We start from the raw sequence: 22,158 nt of genomic DNA on the forward strand, positions 1-22,158 counted from the left end.
ATTAATGTGACTTATGCCAAGTGTAGGTTCTGAGGCTACATTTCAGCAATTATTTAGCATTTGATTTGTTATATATACGGAGTGTCAGTCTCTCAGACCTCAAGTGAGCAAGCAAATAATTATTTGATTGTTCAAGCACATAATTTCTTCTACAGCTCCTGGAAAAAAAAACATTATTTAAAGGGCTTTTCAAAATTAATTTCCATATAATTTTTTTAATGTGGTGGCCTATATATATATATATATATATATATACACACATGTATATATATATATATATATATATATATACACATGTATATATATATATACATATACACATATATATATATATATACACACACACACACATATATATATATATACACATATACATATATATAAATGTTAGACTATTGAGACTTCCTTGTCTGAAGATTGGGTTCATAAATAAGTGATCATCTAAATTATAAGGATAATACTACTTATTAAAAGGAAAAGAAAGATCAGTGAGAGACAGGTTTCCATAAATGTGTTTTCAAATTAAACAGTCATTAAAATAAAAACATATATATGAAGGTAATTATTCATTTACAATTCTAAATCTTCTTTACATTGGGAGCACTGACATTCAAAGGATAATTCATATGTATAGAGTGTGATAATATAATAGAGCACAAAGCATGTTTAAAGTCTTAAAAAGTTACATGGTATCAGATAGCATTTATAGAATTTAAATGATTCTGGAGAAATGCATTTTTCAAACTTCTGAATTTTTATCAATACTGTACTACATTTGGTCTCAGGTCAAGGCCTATTAGAACATAATTGTATCACGTGAGATAGGATGGTATAGTACTTTGAATTGTGCTCATATTTCTTTAATCCCAATTCCCAACTTCAGGTTTGTTGTAATGGAGTCCTCCATGACCCCCAGCCTGGGCACCACTGTTGTGAAGAGAAGTATATCCCATTCGTTTTGAATTCAACTGGGGTTTGCTGTGGTGGCCGAATACGAGAGGCTCAACCAAATCATCACTGCTGCTCTGGGTATTATATCAGAATTCTACCAGGTGAGAATCATTTCCGGGTGTGCTCAGCGTCAGGGAACAAGACTTCCTGTCCTCTTCAAGGTCCCTCTAGCTGCGTTAAAATCACATTGACACGAGGCAGATTAACAGGAGAAAATCCACTTTAATGCCATATGTACGAGGAATCTGCACAGACGTGGAAATTCCAACGGCAGCCAGGCAAAATGAAGTATACACGTCATTCTGAACTAAGGGTAAGGGTGTAGGGCTCTGAGACATCAGAGGAAAGGAATGCACTTCACAGGTCAGTAGAAAGAAGAGTAGATGTTTGGTAATTAGATGTTTGCCCTGATGTATAGATGGGTCATTCAGATGCAATTTATCTCTGCTAATAACCCTTATTCTGGGAAAGACCCCCAATTTAGATTATTCTATGTAGTTAAGGGAGGGACAAAAGTTTCTCTTTAGCCTGCAAAGTCTCAGTTGCCTTCAACTCAAAATAATCTTCTCTCCAGTGTGGCTCATTTTGGGGAGGCTGCCCTTGGCCCCTACATCGGTAATCTGGGAAGCTGAAAAAGCCAACACATGACTCATGCCAGCTAGCTACTTCAAGCACCTAAACAACAAAAATTCAATGACTAACACATAGCCAATGGCCTGCTTTAAATATAATTTCTTCCCTCAGCTTTGTTGAAATCTAAGCAAGACTAGGTACAAAAAAGAGAGGGAATACAAGGGACTTACAGTATCTACTACATAAGGAAATATATCCAGACCTGGATAACTCTCTTATTTTGTGACTTTATTTCAATCATGTGGCTAAAAATTTTCACCGTAAATTCTATGAATTTCTAAGTGTTCCACTGCATGAAGCCATTCTTCATGTCTTCCATTTCTATTCTGGACTATGTATTGTTCCCGGATGTATCAGAAACCCAAATTCTGAGACTAGTCCACTATCAGGCTAGGTAGGGCAAAAAGAGGGTTGCAGCAAAGAATAGCAAACAGGGATCTTTCCCTCCTCACCCTATTTTTTTTTTTATTTCTATCAGCTGACTGAATAAACCATTGTCCAACTTTCAACTACACAATGTCCAGTGAATGCAATCAAGAATAAAGACAATAACCTTTGGTATTTATAAAACACAAAGTCTCTGGTAGGTTCTGTATTTAAAGGTTTTACTTATGATACCTTATATACTTTTCACAACTAGGAGATTGGCATTTTCTCCAAAGTTTACAAACAAGGAAACGAGTTCCGAAAGGGTCAATAACATAGCCAGATTCACATAGCTGGGAGTGGACACGTTTCAGTGTGTCTTTCCAAAACCCATGCTCTACTCTACTTACTCTTTTTGGGTGGGTGGGGGAGGGAGCGCGGAAATCTGTTATTTACTTTATTACTTTTTTTTCCAAGTTTTTACTTAAATACCCGTTAGTTAACATACAGTACAATATTAGTTTACATAAAACACCCAGTGCTCAACACAAAAAGTGCCCTCCTTAATACCCATCACCTATTTAATCCACCCCCCCCCCACCCACCTCCTCTCCAGCAACCCTCAGTTTACGCTCTGTAATTAAGAGTTTGTGCACGCCAATGTTTATAGCAGTATTATCAACAATAGCCAAATTATGCAAAGAGCCCAAATGCCCATGGACTGAGGAATAGATAAAGAAGATGTGGTATATACAATAGAATATTACTCAGCCATAAAAATGAATGAGATCTTGCCATTTGCAACAACATGGATGGAGCTAGAGAGTATTATGCTAACTGAAATAAGTCAGTCAGAGAAAGACAAATACCATCTCATTTCACTCATATGTGGAATCAAAGAAACAAAACAAATGAATATGGGGGAAAAAGAGAGGCAAAATAGTTACTCTTACATAACAAATATATGTTAATATGTATTAACATAGTTTTTAAAATGACTATTCCAGACTTCTAAATATCTTCACTATCGTCATTGGCAGTTACTGTTTATCCTGGAAAAGCCATTGACAATACAAATTTTTTTTCCTACCACCTAAGTTTAATGCCTATGTCTTCAGAAGCACAGAAAATGGATATGAGGCAAAGAGAAGAAAGTTAAGTGTTCAGATGCCCAGGAAAAGCTGAACGCTTTGAGATATCTAGTTTAACATGAAATTTATGCCAAACATCTACTTAATTCAGGTATTTTACCTTGTGTTTGGCATAAATACATTTACCCAGCATAAGTAAAAGGAGAAATTGTCTTATCCAGCATCTCTTTGGCAAAACACTGGAGCAAAAAGGAAAGGTGAGGTAACTAAATACCATGCAAGTTTATTCAAAGCAGAGAATCTCTACTCTTCTTAATTTTTCCTTAATATTAATAGAAAAATCTGTCTTTACAACCATACCATTATATGTTATTCTCTTGCAAAAATACTTTCATAATTGAATAACTCTTAATCAACTAGATCTTCCAAGTAAGAAAACACAATGGTGACGAAAATAAGGATTTTGTAGAAAATGGTTAACTTCTTTATACTGGAAATCATAGCGTTAGCAACTAATCAAACTCTACCAAATGTGTTACTCTCTCAAAATAGTTTGCACTTGGGGAGTTTTCAACTACATTTCCTGTCTTCCCTCCCAGGCAAAAAGTTGTCCTGAAAAATATAATTAAATAGATGAGATGGCATGTTCTGTTGTTTTCTTCCTGTTGCTCAGACCAATGGATCACACAGGCTTTTCTCTAATTCTAGCAGAGAGTTAGATAATGGTGTTTTTATTTCTAAGTCACATTAAAATCTTTGATGTTATGATTTGTAATTAACTGTTTACACTCTGAGAAAATATTCTCTGTCCCTTTGACTTGATGAAAAATAATTGGTTGCACCCATCACAGCTATTAACTCTTAGGAGATTTGCCTGTCACCTTTTCAATCCTAACAACGTGTCAGATTTCAAACTAAGAAAATGATCTTTTTAAAAAAAGAAAATAAAATTTAACTTTTTTCTCCCTAAAAAAATGAACTAAACCATTTACTGACATTATTCACAACTTTTTGGTAAGTAACTTTTGAAACAAGAGTTTTTAAAATTTTTTTAATGTTTATTTATTTTTGAGAGAGACACAGAGCGTGAGCAGGGGAGGGACAGAGAGAGAGGGAGACACAGAACCTGACCTGGGCTCCAGGCTCCTAACTGTCAGCACAGCCCCACACAGGGCTAGAACCCATGAACTGTGAGATCATGATCTGGACCAAAGTTGGGTGTGCAACTGACTGAGCTGCCTACACTCCCCTTGACACAGAGTTTTTAAAACCTTCATCATCTGTATATGACATGCACATATGCCACATGCTCACTCAAACCTCAAACATTTTAATATCTTCCAAACTGTTGAGCATGGCCCAATTTGGACTCCTTTTAACTAGTTCATTTTTCACAGTATTAGAATGCCTACCATGGTATCAAGGGAAAAAAAATCCAATCTCATGGAATAATCAAAGAGAGTGTTTTGCCGTAATCATTCATCTCAATGTACCCAAATGAAGAGATTATATTGTAACCTCTATGCTCAGCCAATGGTCTTTGTTAACTACTTTAACACTGTTTACATCAAGAAAGAAAGCATAGTGACCCCAAGCCATCTTGTATCTAAATGCAATTAACATTCAATCAGTACTCTGTCACTTCAAGGCTGAGATGGGTACAGGCATTTTGATATTTACAGATAAGTCTCAAATATTGGTTAATAATATTTACTTCATTTTTTTTTCTCACAACTTGCCTTTACAGCACCCTGTAACAAAGCGTGGCAGAGGAAAGAATGCTTATTCCACTCCTCTTTTTTTTTTATAAATATGCTAATGACCTCAAGCTAAATGTTAATGTGGGTCATTCTTTGATAAGAATAACAATTAACTGTTAAGACTGCATGGTAGCTTTTAGAGAGAAAACATTTTTAAGCCTGTCGTGAAATAGATTCATTTTGAGAGGTTAATGAGAAGGTGACTGATCCTTGTATCTTATGTCTAATAGACCTTTTTTGAGGGGAAAAAAATTCAGTTTTGCTTCTCATTGATATAATCCACATCTCTTTTTATAAAACCTTTTCTTCTGTCAGTAACTGAGTAAGATTCTGAGGGATTCGAGGAAATGTAGCTAAAATATTTAAACCAATTAATATTTGTTATCCTCAAACTGGCTTTAAAAAAATGTTAGTTTTCCCCAAGATAGATAGATAGATAGATAGATACGGACAATATGTTTTTTCTAAGCCCACTGTTGTCCTAAGTGATATTTAATTAACTGGTGCTGCCCCTGGCCCATGTGACACATTATGTTAAAGAAAGTTTGTCAAGAAGAGACTGCTCTCTGGCTAAGGAGATTTAAAAAAATAGGGGCAACCACATTCAAGACCAAATTTGAAAGTCCTTTTACCCAAAGGAATATAACAAGTACAGTAACTTTACTAGTCACAGTAGGCTCATTCCTCCTTCATTGGCCTCTAGTAGATTCATCATTAAAAATTTAGAATTTTCTTCTGCTTATAAATACCATGTTATAGGATCCTTTCAAAGACTATCAACTAAACCAACTGCCCTTTGCATTCTAGGAATTCGTATTTTGAGAGAAAACTGATTATGCCTTGGCCCACTCTGTATTTTCCCTAGAGAAATGAAAACTTATGTTTACACAAAGACCTGCTCACAAATGTTTATAGCAGCTCTACGCATAATTGCCAAAAACCAGAAACCACTCAAATGTCCCTCAGTGGGTAAATGAACAAACAGTGGTATATCCACACAAAGGAAGACTGCCCAGCAATTAAAAGGAACAAACTAGTAATAAATAGATACTATGATCTATTACTAGTAATAAAAAGATACTATGATGAGTGAAAAAAGCCAATTTCAAAAAGTTACTTATTGTAAGAGTACATTGGTATGGCCTACCCAAATGAAAAGACAATCTCTAGCGAAGGGGAGCAAATCAGTGGTTGCCAAAGGCTGATGGGTGGGAGGAGAGTGTGACTGTGAAAGAATAGTACAGAGTTTTGGGGGGAGTTGAAGTTCATTTGTATCCTAATTGTATTTCTGTGTTAAAATTCATAGAGCTATGTGTCCCCAAAAAGGTCAATTTTCAATGTATGATTTTTTTAAATAAAAAAATGTTTAAGTAGTACACCTTAGAATTCAATTTCCATTTTATAAATAAGAAAAGTAGGACGTAGAAACAAGATCGAGTCACCCCATTAGTCAAGATTGAAATTTGCATGATTGAAATTAGATTGGAGTGCCTGGGTGGCTCAGTCGGTTAAGTGTTGGACCTCAGCTCAGGTCATGATCTCATGGCTCATGAGCTTGAGCCCCACATTGGACCCTGTGCTGACAGCTCAGAGCCTGGAGCCTGCTTTGGATTCTGTGTCTCCTTTTCTCTCTGCCCCTCCCCAGCTCACCTGTGTCTCTCTCTCTCTTTCAAAAATAAATAAACGTTAAAAATTGTTTTAAGTAAGATTGAATCGTTAGAGATATTGTGTTATATAATAATGTGATGACTGCATACATGTAACTTAATATATTTTTCTGGTATATTGGTAGAACAGAAAGAAAGGAAATTCATCTCCATTAAAATTACATTGAAAATTCGTATTAAAAGAAAGCAAGCAAAAATGTCCCAGAGACTAGACTCCTTATTTCAGGGAATATTGTCTATGATCATATTTTAACGAAAGAACAAAATTCAGTATAGGGTCTTGCTGGTTTGATGCTGAGTAATTAGTAGATAAGAATGATGGGCTTTGGAGTCAAACTGCCTGGTTTCACATCTCATCTGTTTCACTTATTAGTTGTTAGACCTTCATTAAGTTACTTAAACTAAGTAATATTACTGGGAGTCCAATGTCTCTGATTTCCACTGAGCTCCTGAATTAGAACCCCCAAAGCTTTCATGTGCAAAGAGAAGGAAAAGTTGATAGCAATTGGGGAGCATAAGACTAAATGGGGTTAACAGGAATCCTTTAGGCGACAGAAGATAGTCTCTTGGAATTACTCTAGAGCAAAGACTCAAGTGTGTCCACTTTCATCACATCCTATTAAAGGGTAGCCAGTTCATAAAAGCTAAGAATCAAATGTCTAATGGACATTGAGATCCTATGAGACCAAAGATCCTCATTGATTCTTGTTGATTCTAAGGGACCAAGCAATCCTTTATCTAAGCTGAGTTTTAGCAATTGACTGGGGAAGTCACAAATAGCTTCCAACCTTTAAAGAGAAAGAAACTTCCCATTTTTCATGACATCACAGTCTAAACTCTAGACCCTAGAAACTATGCTTTGTTCTGAAAAAACGGATGCTTGGAAACTGTGTCCTTTGTGTGCTACTACTGTCAACAAACACAGAGAATCAATTTGTCAAGCTTTCTGAGGAACATAACTGAAGGTGAACCACACATTGTGTGAGAGTGGAGTTTTAACGAGGAAATCCAGTATCTTCAGTATGTTAGCTTCTTGGGGCAACTGTAACAAATTACTAGAAACTTAGTGGCTTAAACCAACACAGTTTTATATATCTGACATTTCTCAAGGTCAGAAGCTCCAAATGGGTCTCACTGGGTGAAAATCAATGTCAGCCAGGCTGCCTTCCCTTCTAGGAGAGAGAATCCTTCTTCTTACCTTTTCCACCTTCCAGAGGCTGCCCACATTCCTTGCCTAGTGGCCTCCTTCCATCTTCCAGGCTTACAGTGGCCATTCAAACCTTTCTAACATAGCATTATCAAACTTAATTCCATCTGCTACTTTAGTCCCCTTCTGCCATACAACATAACACAGTCACAGGTTCCAGAGATTAGTACATGGACATCTGTGGGAGGTCATATTCTGCTTACCACACTAAGGTTAAGGTTAAATAGTTGTGAGAATTAAAGTGGCATTTCTATAAACTCTTGGGGCATAGCTATCCCAAGTGAATTAAAAAAGATACTGCAAGTCTGAGTGCAAGAGTAAATGAAAAACTGTTGAGAATACTTCTGTTACTCTAAATTAAGCAACTATCTCAAGGATTAAAGAGAGGATAGTATTAGGTTGGGAACCACAGGAAGTGAGGAGGCACAATCTTGTTAATGACTCTAAAATCTTGGACAAAATGGTATACAGTCATTTATCTTTTTGATGGAACAAATAGGATATTATAAGAGTTACTATGGGGAATAACAAGTCTTTTCTGAAGGTATGTGGATACAATGGACCTGATTTTCTTCAACAGCAATTTTTTTAGTGGATTTTTAGCCAGTTTCAAGAAGGACATAGCCAGATTTATAAAGACCTTTAAGGGTTTAGCCTCCTCTATGAATCCCATATCTAAATACTCCTTGACCCACAGGCTCTTGAAGACAGATTCAAGATATGAAATGTAGATCATGAAGGCATCAGGTATTAGATAATCAATCTGTGCCATCATCAAATTACAGGCTGGGGATTCTTCTGGGAGTTCCAGAAAGGTTTCTGGGTCCACATTTAATACTGGCATCCCATTTACAAGGTAGATCTCCTCCCATCAGATGCACCAGAGTAGAATTACTAAGTAACAAAAAAGTGTGTTGATTACAGAGAAGACAAAGACAAAGACAGAGTCTGAAAGGCATTTGAAATTTCTATCTCTTATTCCTAGGAAGGAATGATAGAAATTTAGTAAATGGGGAGCCTGGGTGGCTCAGTCAGCTAAGCATCTGACTTAGGCTCAGGTCATGATCTTGTGGTCTCTGGGTTCGAGCCCCACATTGGGCTCTGTGCTGACAGCTCAGAGCCTGGTGCCTGATTCAGATTCTGTCTTTCCCTCTCTCTCCTTGCTCCTCCCCTGCTCACACTCTCTCCTTCTCAAGAATAAGTAAATATTTTAAAAAATTATTTAAAAAAAGAAATATAGTAGAATTTATGGTAGATCATGTAGCCCCAATATTAACTACATATGAAAACTTCTATTTCTATAACTGCATGAAAAGTTCTGTTTTTTGTGTTAAAGGCAGTTATGAATTGACCAGAGCAGCTACTCTCACAGACAGGGGTTGTTTTATCAGTGTTTTGTCTTTTTCCTTTTTTGGTTCTATCTTTCTAGCTAAAGTAGAGCAAATGTTCTTCCAATGGCCTTTTTGTTATAATAATGACAGTTGTCTTTTTTTAGACTAGACATAGATGTGTCCTTGTTTTTTGCTTTATCTAATTGCTTAATCTGAAAAGCTCTTAATCTGATCTATTTTTTTTCTTTTTTTTTTTTTTTCTGAGCCAAAGTATCTTCCAAATGCTCACCAAGCTCTTATGATTTAGAGAAGGCACAGTCTACTAACCTATCTTCTGTTTTCTGAGAAATTATGAAGTCTTGATTTCTCTTGAGGCCAGAGTATTCTTGGTGGTAGCTAAGTGGTCTGTTGAAGACAGGCATGGAATTATGTTTCCCCTGTTTATGGAACTGGACTTTTTTATTGTGGTAAAGGAGTGTGGGACCCAAGGAATTTAACAAAAATCCCCTACTCCTGGACAAGCAGAGCAAGACTAACTCCATTTTGTGCTACACCCACCATCTCATGTATAACCCCCACATGACCTACTTATTGCTTAAGACACTCCCCCACCCTAGTCAAGCCACTGAGCACACCCTTACTGGAAACCGGCTCATACAGAATGCGGAACCCCTAACCACCAAAGAATGTAAACCCCGCCTTTTGCCCGCCAAACTTGTGCGCCAATTCTGACCAGAGTGATAGGCTAGTTCAAACAATTACTATAGGGTAAATTGTAATTCAATTGGCCACCTGCGTGTGGACTGACATGACTATGCAACTTTCTGTGTGTGTTACAATCTCATTGGCCACTGGCCCCTATAAAACTGCTACGCCTCTTAACCTAGGGGTCCAAGTCCCTGCTCCGCTGTGTCGGGTATACTTGGGCCCAAGCTCGAGCTTGCAAATAAACCCTCGTGCGTTTGCATCGGTATCAGCTCCTTGGTGGTCTCTCGGGTTTGAAATCGGGGGCATTACAGGAGACATAACAAAGTTTATCATTTTAACAAGTTTTAGGTGCACAGTTTAATAGCACTGAATACATTTACGTAGTTGTGCAGTCAGGACCAGTACTGTTTCCAGAACATTTTTATCTTCCTAAACTGAAACTCTGTACCCATTGAACATTCACTCCCCATTGTCCTTTACCTCCAGCCCCTCACAACCACCATTCCGTTTTCCATCTCTATGAATTTGACTTCTCTAGGTATTTCATATAAGTAGAATCATATAATATTTGCCGTTTTGTAATTGGTTCTTTCACTTACTGTAATGTTTCCAAGGTTCATCTGTGTTGTAGCATATGTCAGAATCATATTCCTTTTCAGGCTGAGTAACATTCCATAGTATGTATCCACCACATTTTGTTTATCCGTTCACCTGTTGATGAATATTTGGGTTGTTCCCACTTTATGGCTATTGTGAATAATACTGCTATGAACATTGGTGTACAAATATCTGTTTGAGTCTCTGCTTTCCATTATTATTATTTTTTTTAGCTTTCTACCCACAAGTGGTATTCCTGGATCATATGGAAATTCTGTGTGTCCTTTTTTGAGGAATTGCTGGAATGTTTTTCACAGAAGCTACACCATATTATATTCCCAACAATAGGACACCTAGTCGGCTCAGTCGGTTAAGTGTCTGACTTCATTCAGCTCAGGTCATGATCTCATGGTTTGTCAGTTTGAGCCCGCATCAGGCTCTGTGCTGACAGCTTGGAGCTTGGGGCCTGCTTCAGATTCTGTGTCTCCCTCTCTCCCAGCCCCTCCCATGCTGGCATTCTGTCTTCCTCTCTCTCTCAAAAATAAATAAACATTAAAAAAAAATATCTTTATATTCCCAACAGCAATGTGCAAGTTTATTATGTGCAAGGGTTCTAATTTCTCAAATTCCTCGCTAACATATTATTTTCTGTGGGTTTTTTGTTTGTTTGTTTGTTTGTTTATAACAGCTGTTCTTCTGGGTATGAAGTAATCTGATAGTGATTGTGATATGCATTTACCTAATAATTAATAATATTCAACATCTTTCCATATGATTACTGGTCATCTGAATATCTTCTTTGGAGAAATGTCTATAAGAGTGCTTTAGACATTTTTTTTTAATTGGGTTGTTTGTGTTTTCGTTGTTAAGTGGCAATTCTTTAGACTTTTTGGATATTAGTCTCTTATTATTTATATGATTTACAAGTGTCTTCTCCCATGGGTTGCCTTTTGGTTCAGTTGATAGTGTCTTTTGATGCATAACACTTTTAAGTTTTTATGAAGCGCAATTCATCTACTTTTCTTTGGTTGCCTTGTACTTTTGATCTCATATTCAAGAGTTATTGCAAATCCAATGTCGTGAAGCTTTCCCCCTATGTTTCTTCTAAGAATTTTATAGTTTTAGCCTTTACATTTAGGCCTTTGATCCACATTGAGTTGATGTTTGTATATGGTGTATGTATAAGGCAAGTGTTCAACTTCATTCTGTTGCACGTGGATATTTACTTTTCCCAGCAGTATTTGTTGGAAAGATGGTCCTTTCCTCATTAAATGGTCTTGGCACCCTTGTTGAAAATTATTTGGTCATTTTGTAAGGTTTTATCTCTGGGCTGTCTATTCTTTTCCATCGGTCTATCTTTGTACCAGGACCACACTGTTTGATTGTTAACTGTATCTTTGTGGTATTGATTGTATCTTTGTAGTAAGTTTTGAAATCAGGAAGTATGAGACCTTCCAACTCTGTTCTTTTTCAAGATTGTTTTGGCTATTTAGGATCCCGTGAGATTCCATTGCAATTTTAGGATATATTTTCTACTTCTGCAAAAAATATTGTTGGGATTTAGATACAGATTGCATTGACTCTATAGATCATTTGGGGTAGTATTGATGTCTTAACAATATTGTCTTTTGATTCATGAACATGGGATGTCTTATTTATTTATGTCTTCTTTAACTTCTTTCATCAGTTTTTTGTACTTCTCAGTGTGTAAGTCTTCCACTTCCTTGGTTAAGCTTATTATTACGTGGGTTTTTTTTATATACTATGTTAAATGGAATTGCTTTTAAAAAAATTTCCTTTTCAGATTGTTGATTCTTAGTGTATAGAAACACGACTAATTTTTACATATTGGTTTTGTATTCTGCAACTTTGCTGAATTCTTTTATTAGTTTTAACAGGATTTTGGTGGAATCTTTAGGGTTTTTTTTACATATGAGATTATATAGTCTGTGAACAGAGATAATTTTTCTTAGGCCATTTCAACTGGGCTGTCCTTCATTTATTTGTCCTGCCTAACTGCTCTGGCTGGCTATCTATTTCAATATTATGTTGAATAGAAGTAGCAAAAACTGACAGCCTCATCTTCTTCCCGATCTTAGAAGAAAAGCTTTCACTGCTGATTATAATGTTAGTTGTGGGTTTTTCGTACACATCCTTTGTTATGTTGAGGTAGTTTCCTTCCATTCCTACTTGGTTGAATGTTTTTATACTAGGATGGTGTTGGATTTTGTCAAATGCTTTGTCTACATCATTTGAGGTAATCATGTATTTTTTTTCTCCATTCTGTTGAAATAGTATATCATATTGATTGACTTTCATATGTTGAATCATCTTTTCATGCTTCCCAGGAATAAATCCCACTTGCTAATGTGGTATAATCATTTAAATGTGCTCTTGAATTCAGTTCACTAACATTTTGTTGAGAAGTTTTACATCAATTTTCATAAGGGATATTGGTCTGTAGTTTTTGTTTTGTTTGTTTCTTGAAGTGTCTGTCTAATATCAGGGTAAACCTGGCCTCATAAATTTTGTTAAAAAGTATTCCTCTTCAGTTTTTTAGAAGAGTTTGAGGAAGATTAGAATTTTTTAAATGTTTATTTATTTGAGAGAGAGCATGTGTGAGGAGAGAGGCAGAGAGAGAGGGAAAGAGAGAATCCCAAGCAGGCTTTGTGCTGTCAGTGTGGAGCCCGACTCAGGACTTGATTCCACAAACCGTGAGATTATGACCTGAGCCGAAATCAAGAGTCAGACAGTTAACCCAACCCACTGAGTTACCCAGGTGACTTGAGAAGGATTAGTACTAATTCTTTAAATGTTTGGTAAATTTCACCAGTGAAGCCATCGATCCAGAATTGTTCTCTGTTGGGAGGTTTGGACTTTGCTTCAATCTTGTTACTAGTTATACATCTATTCAGAATTTCTATTTTTTCATAATTCGTCTTTTAGGTTATGTGTTTCTAGTAATTTGTCCATTTCATCTGGTAGGATGGATTTTTGACCAATGAATATGGACAAGAAAGACTTCAAGGATACCTGCTAGAGTATCTGGTTTTTTTGTTCTTTATATATCTATCCATACTTAAATATTGTCCCACATTTTTAATATCATTTTGGTAAGCAAATCGTCTTGTTTTTACTAACAAATTTTTGGCATATCTTGACCTCACACATAGATAAACTAATTGATAAGGGAGTCCAGGACTATAAATTCCTAAGGCAATCCTAAATTCTTCAGTGAGCTTGAGCCTTCCTTTTAAGAAGGCTTGGTTGGGGTGCCTGGGTGGCTCCGTCGGTTAAGCGTCCGACTTCGGCTCAGGTCATGATCTCATGGTCTGTGAGTTTGAGCCCCACGTCGGGCTCTGTGCTGACAGCTCAGAGCCTGGATCCCATTTCAGATTCTGTGTCTCCCTCTCTCTCTGCCCCTCCCCTGTTCATGCTCTGTCTCTCTCTGTCTCAAAAATAAATAAATATTAAAAAGAATTTTTTTTTTAAAAAGAAGGCTTGGTAAGTCATTAACTAGATTATTTAAATCTTATCTGGACCATTCAAGGCTTAGAACTAAAAGACCTGCCAGGCTGGTGTATATACTCACAGACCACAGATCGCAGCATAACATGAAGAGATATTGTCCAGGGATAAAGATATGTTTTAAAAGGGGAAGTAGAAGAGAAGGAAGAGGGTCTGTTGAAGGTGCAGGAAAAAGAAGAGGAGTAAAGCAAGAGGAAGGAGAGAGTGAAGGTTCAAGGGTTCATAAAGGAGGTCAACTGAGGAGGTCGACTGAGAGTTGGGTCATGAGATAGAGAGAAGTACAGTTTGAATTTTAGATCCACCAAGTTGGTAGTCCTTTCTAAGCTATCCTTAAAAGAATAAATTTAATTTTTTTTTGTCTTTTGGAGTTTTCCTGTCTTTTAGAAGCATCTTCATACCAAAAAAAGAAAAAAAAAAGGAAAAAAAAAAGAAAAAAGTGCTGCCTATTGATATTTATAAAATTTAAACTCTGATCCCAAGGCACCAGGCAAAAGGTTATTTTATTCTTGTTTCAAGTTTCCCAGAATATCATGTAAAGGGGGAATGTAAGTACAGCTACATTAGTGAAATTCAGTGTCTGTCATAGCCCAGAAAAGTATTAATGTGCTGACTTGATATAGAATATTTTTACCTCCTCTCATTTAACTGAGCTTCACATCAGAAGTATTTTGTTTGCTTAAATAAATAAAATCTGGTTAAAGAAATTATAATGTAGGCAATACCAATTTTATGTTAATTTCTGAATCCACTCCACTTTCAAAAAAATTACACTAAATAGATAGAAAAGTATTTGTAGGCAAACTTTTTTGTAATACCACTTATCATGTTGTCAGACCTACTGTGTTCATTTACTAGGGGTGAGAGAGGAAATAGGTAACATAGCATTGCCTCTAAGTTACCATGTGTGTATGTGAGCAGACCCATGTTTATACATCTTTAATTGAAAATTTTTAAATTGTTTTGAAATTTTGTAACTCCAAAATGACAGCATTCTTTCTAGTAATTCTGTCAACCAGTTGGCATCTGCAAGATGATTGTGATAAAATTTCCTTGTGAGTCAAAGCATATTTCTTTTAACTCATGCAATGATTGTTATTGTCCTAAATTGACAGGTGAAGTATGTTGTCCAGATGAACAGCACAATCGGGTTTCCACTGGCATCGGCGACTCCTGCTGTGGCCGAATGCCTTACTCCACCTCAGGAAACCAGATTTGCTGTGCTGGGAGGCTTCGGGATGGCCATGGCCAGCAGTGCTGTGGCGGACAGATTGTGAACAAAGATTTAGAATGCTGTGGTGGAGAAGAAGAAGGCATGGTGTACAGTCGCCTTCCAGGTAAGGAGCCCTTGTCTACTTTTCAATCGGTGGAGATTCTGAGAAACACAGGTCGGGAAATTGCCCTAGATACAAAGCAAATAAGTAATTAAAGCTCATGTGAATTATGTCTAATACATTTAAGTATATATTCTACAACAAATGAAAATGTAATCTCACCTTTTTTTATGTTCGTGGATGCATTTCATGAAAATGGATCAAAGCTCTTTCCTGTTGAGAAGTGTCATATCCACCATAAACAAAAACAAACACAAAAACACACATGAATGCATGCACTGGTTCTGGATCAAGACAATATTTCCTAGCAATGCTAACAGTATACAAAATTATTATTGATGATATGTCAGTTCTTTTGCTCCCTTATTCTTTGGTAGCTATGAAATTAACACTAATTTTAATAGCAATCATTATCATTGATTGAGTGCTTACTATCAACCAGGTACTATGCCCAATGTTTTATGCATTACTAACTCAATCCTGTTTTTTTTTTCAATTAATCTTTATAACAGTCTTACTAGATAGGTTCTATTATTGTCTACATTTTAAAAATGAGGAAGCTGAGGCACAGAAATTAGTCACTTGTTCAAGATTCCATAATGAATTTTTGGGTGCCTGAAAGTTACATAATTTGGGGGGTCCTCTTTAAGGAAAGAAAATAAAATGATGAACATTTATTTAGAAGGGGAAAATAAATTATGAAATTTACAAATTTAAAAAATAAAATCTAGCAAATGCCACTAACATAAAAACAGCATGTTTGGATTATATAACTTCTCACATCCCTCTTTTTTCCCCCTGACATGTTTAACTTATACCCTTGATCACCTCTTCATGGGGCAATGACTTTGTGCCATTTATCAATGAGAAGGATAGAAAGATAATTCATTCTTTCCTAAGCAAAATACGTTTTAATTATTGAAATTTAGAAAAGTGGTTTTAAGCTTCAAAGTTTATTATTATAATATTATGTAAGTTCTTAGATTATTGTCAAATTTAGAGAAACATTTACCAAGGATCTCTCTAAGATTTAAGGGCATTTTAAGTTTTCTTATCTTATTTTATTTATTTTTTATTTATTTATTTTATTTTTTAAAGATTATTCATTTATGTTGAGAAAAGAGAGAGAGTATGTGAGCAGGGGAGGGGGAGAGAGAGAGGAAGAGAGAGAATCCCAAACATGCTCCACTGACAGTGACCCAATGCGGGGCTTGATCTCATGAATCTGTGAGATCATGACCTAAGCTGAAATCAAGAGTTGGATACTTAATTGACTGAGCCACCCAAGTGCCCTGAGTTTTCTTATTTTAAAGTAATTTGCAATGACATGTGTTAAATATTTGTTGAATTGACAACATCATACCAGTTTTTCATGGCTATCATTTTATGACTGAATCTGAGCTATAATTTATAATGATATCACTATTTTATCTATGCATCAGCCGAAGTATAAATTTTTTCAATGTATTTATGAGTTACCTCTCTTCATAATTTGTAATAATTTATACTTCAATCTGAGATCCATCAGCTTCTTTTAATAGTTTACTACTTTTGTTATAATCTAAAATTTATTTTGTTATAATTCTCTTGATGTCAGAATATTTCAGTTGATTCTATTGGTCAGTTCTACAGCTTTTGTTTCATATGCCATTAATTTTTCTGTCTGATCTTTCTCTTTCTTTAAAGCTTCCCCTTATATGCATCCATATTAGGAGTCTGTAATTTCTCACATTTCTTATCTTTCCAAATTGAAGTTAAAATGGCATATTCAAGGCCTAATGACTTTTTTATAGAATTGACAAAAATCATAAACATAGCTACTGAACCCAAATCAACTTCCCCTTACTTAGATTTCAAAAATGTACATGGTCACTCTCCTATTTTAGTCAATACAAGGATACATAAGATACAAGGCAAGTTAAAGGAGCAAGAGACAGAGGCCATGAAAAATTGTAGTTAAAGATTATACATTTGCTAATTTTATAAAAATATATAACCACGCTTTTCCTAGAAGGGGCTCTTGTCAGAAAACGGCCCTGAAGTTCAAGCTCATTAGCTTCAGGGTAAATCCGCCCATACAACTAGCAAGGGTTGAGAACTCCAGCCTTTCTCTGAGCATAATTTCAGGACACCATTAGATCTTGACGCAGATGAACTATGAATTTCTTGTTTTTCTATAATTTCTTCTTTAAAAAAAAACATCATAAAGTTATCCACAATATCAGTAATAATTGTTGAAATTAGTATAGTGTTATTGTTATATACCATTGTATATATTGTATATATTTTTATACACATTTTCTTCCTTTTTTAAATTTTATTTAAATCCAAGTCAGTTAACATATAGTGTAACAATGGTTTCAGGAGTAGAATTTAGTGATTCATCACTCACATACAACACCCAGGGCACATCCCAACAAGTGCCCTCCTTAATGCCCATCATCAATTAGCCCATTCTCCCACCCAACACCCCTCCAACAACCCTGTTTGTTCTCTGAATTTAAGAGTCTCTTTCTTCTATGTAAAAGTTCTGAAGATAATTAGTAAGAAGAACACTTGAATAAAACTAATCAATCAAAAAATTTAAAAAGTATCAATCCTGGGGGTACCTGAATCTTGTATCTTAACAAGGATAATAGACTTCCAATATTTTCATAGCCCTTAAATAAATGAGAAATGCTTGATTAAATTATTCACAACTGAATTTCAGTACTCCCAGTATGGGAAAGATTGTCTCCTTCTTTCAGGCAAAAAATGCCTGATTTCTAGTTTTTTATTTTATCTTTGGACAACTATTAAGTGTGTTCCCAAGGCATTTACTATTCTATGCAGTTATAAATCACCCACCTGGATCCACACTATACCCATGCTGTACATTCTTTTATTAAATTTTAGTTTTTATTCTGACAGAGAGAGTACACACACATGAATTGGTGAGTGAGAGAGGGACAGAGAGAGAGGAAGAGAGAATCCCAAGCATGCTCTGTGTCAGAGCATGCAGCCTGATGTGGGGCTGAAACCCACAAACTGTTAGATCATGACCTGAGCTGAAGTCAAGAGTCGGATGCTTAGCTGACTGAGCCACCCAGGCACCCCTCTATGCATTCACCAGTGAGACATATATGGAGGAAGACTTTAACATATACTCAAACTGTTTGATAGTACCGTGTCATTTTGTTAATCTCCATCAACTGTCCAGAAAATAGTGATGATGGATTGTTGCCCTACATACAACAGAATTGGACTTCAGTTAGGACACTTCCATTGACCCCAGAAATTTAAGGATTACCTCCAACATACCACACAGATACCTGGATCTGCACTATAAGGTAATAAGAAAGGTGACTTTGCCAGGTAAAACCAAGAAACAATAACAAAAACTAACTTTCTAAGATCTTTAAAAATGAATGATGCATTAAATCATATGATACACAAGAGTTCAGTGTAGAAACATAATCCTTTCAGAAAATTTCCCCCAGAATCGTAACCTTAAGAAGTTAGCATTAGAAAGATAAGTAAAGTACACCCAAGGAATTCAGCCCACTCAGGTGTCTCCTAGACACTGATTATTGGCTAAAAGATGTACACAATGAACAGGAGACAAAATACAACAACAAAAAATAAACAACAGTCTGTGTTCACTATTTGCCAAACTTAATTCTGTGTACTTCATAATATACCCACACATTCATAACATGCTTAAAGCTCGCAACAACCCTATGAGGTAAGGACTATTATTATCTCCATTTAAATTTTTTTTAACATCTATTTTTTTGAGAGAGAGAGAAACCATGAGCAGGGAAGGGGCAGAGAGAGAGGGAGACACAGAATCTGAAGCAGGCTCCAGGCTCTGAGCTGTCAGCACAGAGTCCGACGCAGGGCTCAAACTCACAAACAGCAAGATTATGACCTAAGCCAAGGTTGGATGCTTAACCAACTGAGCCACCCAGGCGCCCCTATTATCTCCATTTTAGATATGAGGAAACAGAAGTGCTTCTAACGAAAGTTAAAAACTGTCCCCCATACAAAAGAAATATAGAACATAATACTAAACTAATGCCACATGCTATATAGAAAGATTATGTTTTGGGTCTTTTCAACTATATATATATTTTGGGTAAATAATTAGAATCAGGTTTGTTCAAATAATGATATACCTGAACCATGCCTATCAAAAGAAATCCCCAGAAAACAAAAAACAACAACAAACACTGTCCCCAAATCACATAGCTACCAAGTGGCTGTATTATTTCAGGTAGCATTAATTGCTGCTATAAACGAACCCTCAAATTTGCAGTCTCAAATACAATAGGGGTTATAGTTTTCTTATATAATAGTACTGGGATATGAACCTATCTGCAGGTTACCTCTCTTCCCTAGGTATTTTGGCCATTCCACAGGTAGCTTCTAAGGTTACCTGGGGGTTATACCCATTCCTGCAACCAAAAGAGGAAAAGAACATGGAATAATGGGTGTGCGAATTTTTTATTGCCAGGTCTAGGAATAGCAAAATTTAAGTTAACATTTCACTAACTGGAACTCACTATCTGTTGACACCTAAGTGCAAGGGGGTCTGGGAGATTTCCTCTGGAATCTCTTGCCTCTGTGGCTAAGAAGGGATTCTGGCAGCATCCACATGGCTACAGAGCCCATGCTCTTAACCTCTTTCTTTGATCATTATGATATTTGGAGAAGCACTGGACACCCTCCAACCCAAAGTGTATGTCAGGTCTAATGAGCAAGGTCAGTATCATAAACTACCAAATTGCAAACATTTTTTGGATGACTGGAAAAAAAGAGGCCTTATACACTCTGCCCTTTGAGTGCACACCTCATGTTTGCCAAAGTTAGAAGAAAGGGTAATATGAGGCACCTGGGTGGCTCAGTAGGTTAAGCATCCAATGTCGGCTCCAGTTATGATCTCTCGGTCCATGGGTTCGAGCCCCGCTTTGGGCTCTGTGCTGATAGCTCGGAGACTGGAGCCTGCTTCAGATTCTGTCTCCTTCTCTGTCTCTCTGCCCCTCCCCCGCTCATGCTCAGTGTCTCTCTCTCAAAAATTAACATTAAAAATTAAAAAGAAAAAAAGAATAAGAAAGGGTAGTATGTATGAGTGCTAGGCCCTGAGACAGTCACTTTTAAAGAATGACGTGGGGGTGCCTGGGTGGCTCAGTCTGTTAAGCATCCGACTTCAGCTCAGGTCATGATCTGACAGTTTGTGAGTTCAAACCCCGTATCAGGCACTATGCTGACTGCTCAGAGCTTGGAGCCTGCCTGGGAAGCTGTGTCTTTCTCTCTCTCTTCCTGTCGCCTGCTTTCACTCTGTCTCTCTCTGTCTCAAAAATAAACAAACATTAAAAATTAAAAAAAAAAAGAATGACATGGGTCTTCTATGGGTCTGACCCTTTGCAGAAACACCTTTGCAGGTGGTCTGTGAGATCAAAATGATCTTCATACTAATACTAAACTATTATATGTCTTTTTTTTTTTTGCATTTATTTATTTTTGAGAGACAGAGAGAGACAGCGTGAGCAAGGGAGGGACAGAGAGAGAGAGAGAGAGAGAGAGAGAGACAGACAGAAACAGAAGCAGGCCCCAGGCTCCAAGCTGTCAGCACAGAGCCCGACACGGGGCTCGAACTTGCGAACTGCGAGATCATGACCTGTGCCAAAGTCGGACGCTTGACTGAGCCACCCAGGCGCCCCTTATATGCCTTTTTCAATTTCATTCTCTCCTGTGTGTACAGTGGAGTTTTTCAGAGGTTGCATGTGTGATATCACAACAAACTGAATGCAGAAGCAGGTATGAGAATTTAGTTCCCTTTATTAAGCCAGCCATTAGAGAGGCTTGCAAAAATATAAAACAATATCATTCTTCTCAAATGTTACCTATTATTATTTTAAATTAATTAGTAAATACATATTTCAAAAGTTGTTGTTTTCGACTCCAGCCAGTATTTATCAACAGATATAACCTGTATAAGCAAAAGCTATTTGGAGTCTTTAATTATTTGTAAAAGTGTAAAGAGATCTTGAGACCAAACTTTGTGAACCTCTACCTTAAGGCATGGTAATCATATGTACTAGAAAATCCTGGCAATGAGTTAGTTGTCCTGTGCTATGATCAACCAGCTGAGTATCTCCTCTTCTTTTGGTTGAGTAGTTAAAAATAGGCCCCTTAAAGACAGAACAAGGTGGGGCGCCTGGGTGGCCCAGTTTTTGAGCAGCCGACTCTTGATTTCAGCTCAGGTCATGATCTCACAGTTGGTGGGATCAAGTCCCTCCAAGCTGCCAGCAAGGAGCCTACTTGGGATTCTCCCTCTCCCTCTCTTTGTCCTTCCCTGGCTCGCACAAGTCCAGACTCTCTCTCTCTCAAAAATAAATAAACTTAAAAAAAAAAAAAAAAAAAGACAGAACAAGGGTGCTAGGTTGGAAGGCAGGGTACAAAAGTGTTGCTCGCCCACTCTGTAATGGGTCAGAGTTTTAAAATAAAAGCCAAAATGTCTGCTTTTAGCATCTTTGTTTGTTGTTTTTTTAAGTCAATTTCCAAATTCCTTCATTCGATAAAAATGTATTGTGTAGTGTCTATGCTCAAGACATTATTCTCTGTGCTCTGCGAGTGTAAAATTGGCTAAGATTCCATTTTTATCCTTAAGGACTTATAATCTAATCAAGGAGGAAAGTACCAATAAGGTTAAACACAGTCCATAAGAGATGGATGAACACAAGCATATTCATAACTGAGAGTTCACTCCAGTCAAGGTGATGGAAAAAGCTAAGCCATTGGATTGGAACCTCAAACAATGAACAAGATGTTGAGATGTGTAGACGGAAGATGGACATTTCAGCTAAGGGGTGTAGCTTGAGCTAAAGTGTGAATTTAGCACCGTGTGTAAGGAAGTAGAGAGGGATAAGTCTGAGTAGGCAAAAGGATCTGGATATTATTTAGTAATCAAGGAAGAGTCAACGTGATGATAAGAACTGTGATTTAA

At 36.7% G+C, this 22,158-nt stretch overlaps 1 protein-coding gene across 1 annotated transcript in view; it reads left to right on the top strand.

The window, feature by feature from the left end:
• Positions 1-22,158, top strand: part of USH2A (usherin) — a 725,654-nt gene that overhangs the window by 534,152 nt on the left and 169,344 nt on the right. Inside the window, exons 48-49 of the mRNA XM_015077386.3 lie at positions 884-1,052; positions 14,952-15,173. Of these exons, the coding sequence (XP_014932872.3) occupies positions 884-1,052; positions 14,952-15,173 (391 nt within the window). The remainder of the gene's footprint in view (positions 1-883; positions 1,053-14,951; positions 15,174-22,158) is intronic.

Source organism: Acinonyx jubatus, chromosome E4 (assembly GCF_027475565.1).
Source record: "Acinonyx jubatus isolate Ajub_Pintada_27869175 chromosome E4, VMU_Ajub_asm_v1.0, whole genome shotgun sequence".
NCBI lineage: Eukaryota > Metazoa > Chordata > Mammalia > Carnivora > Felidae > Acinonyx > Acinonyx jubatus.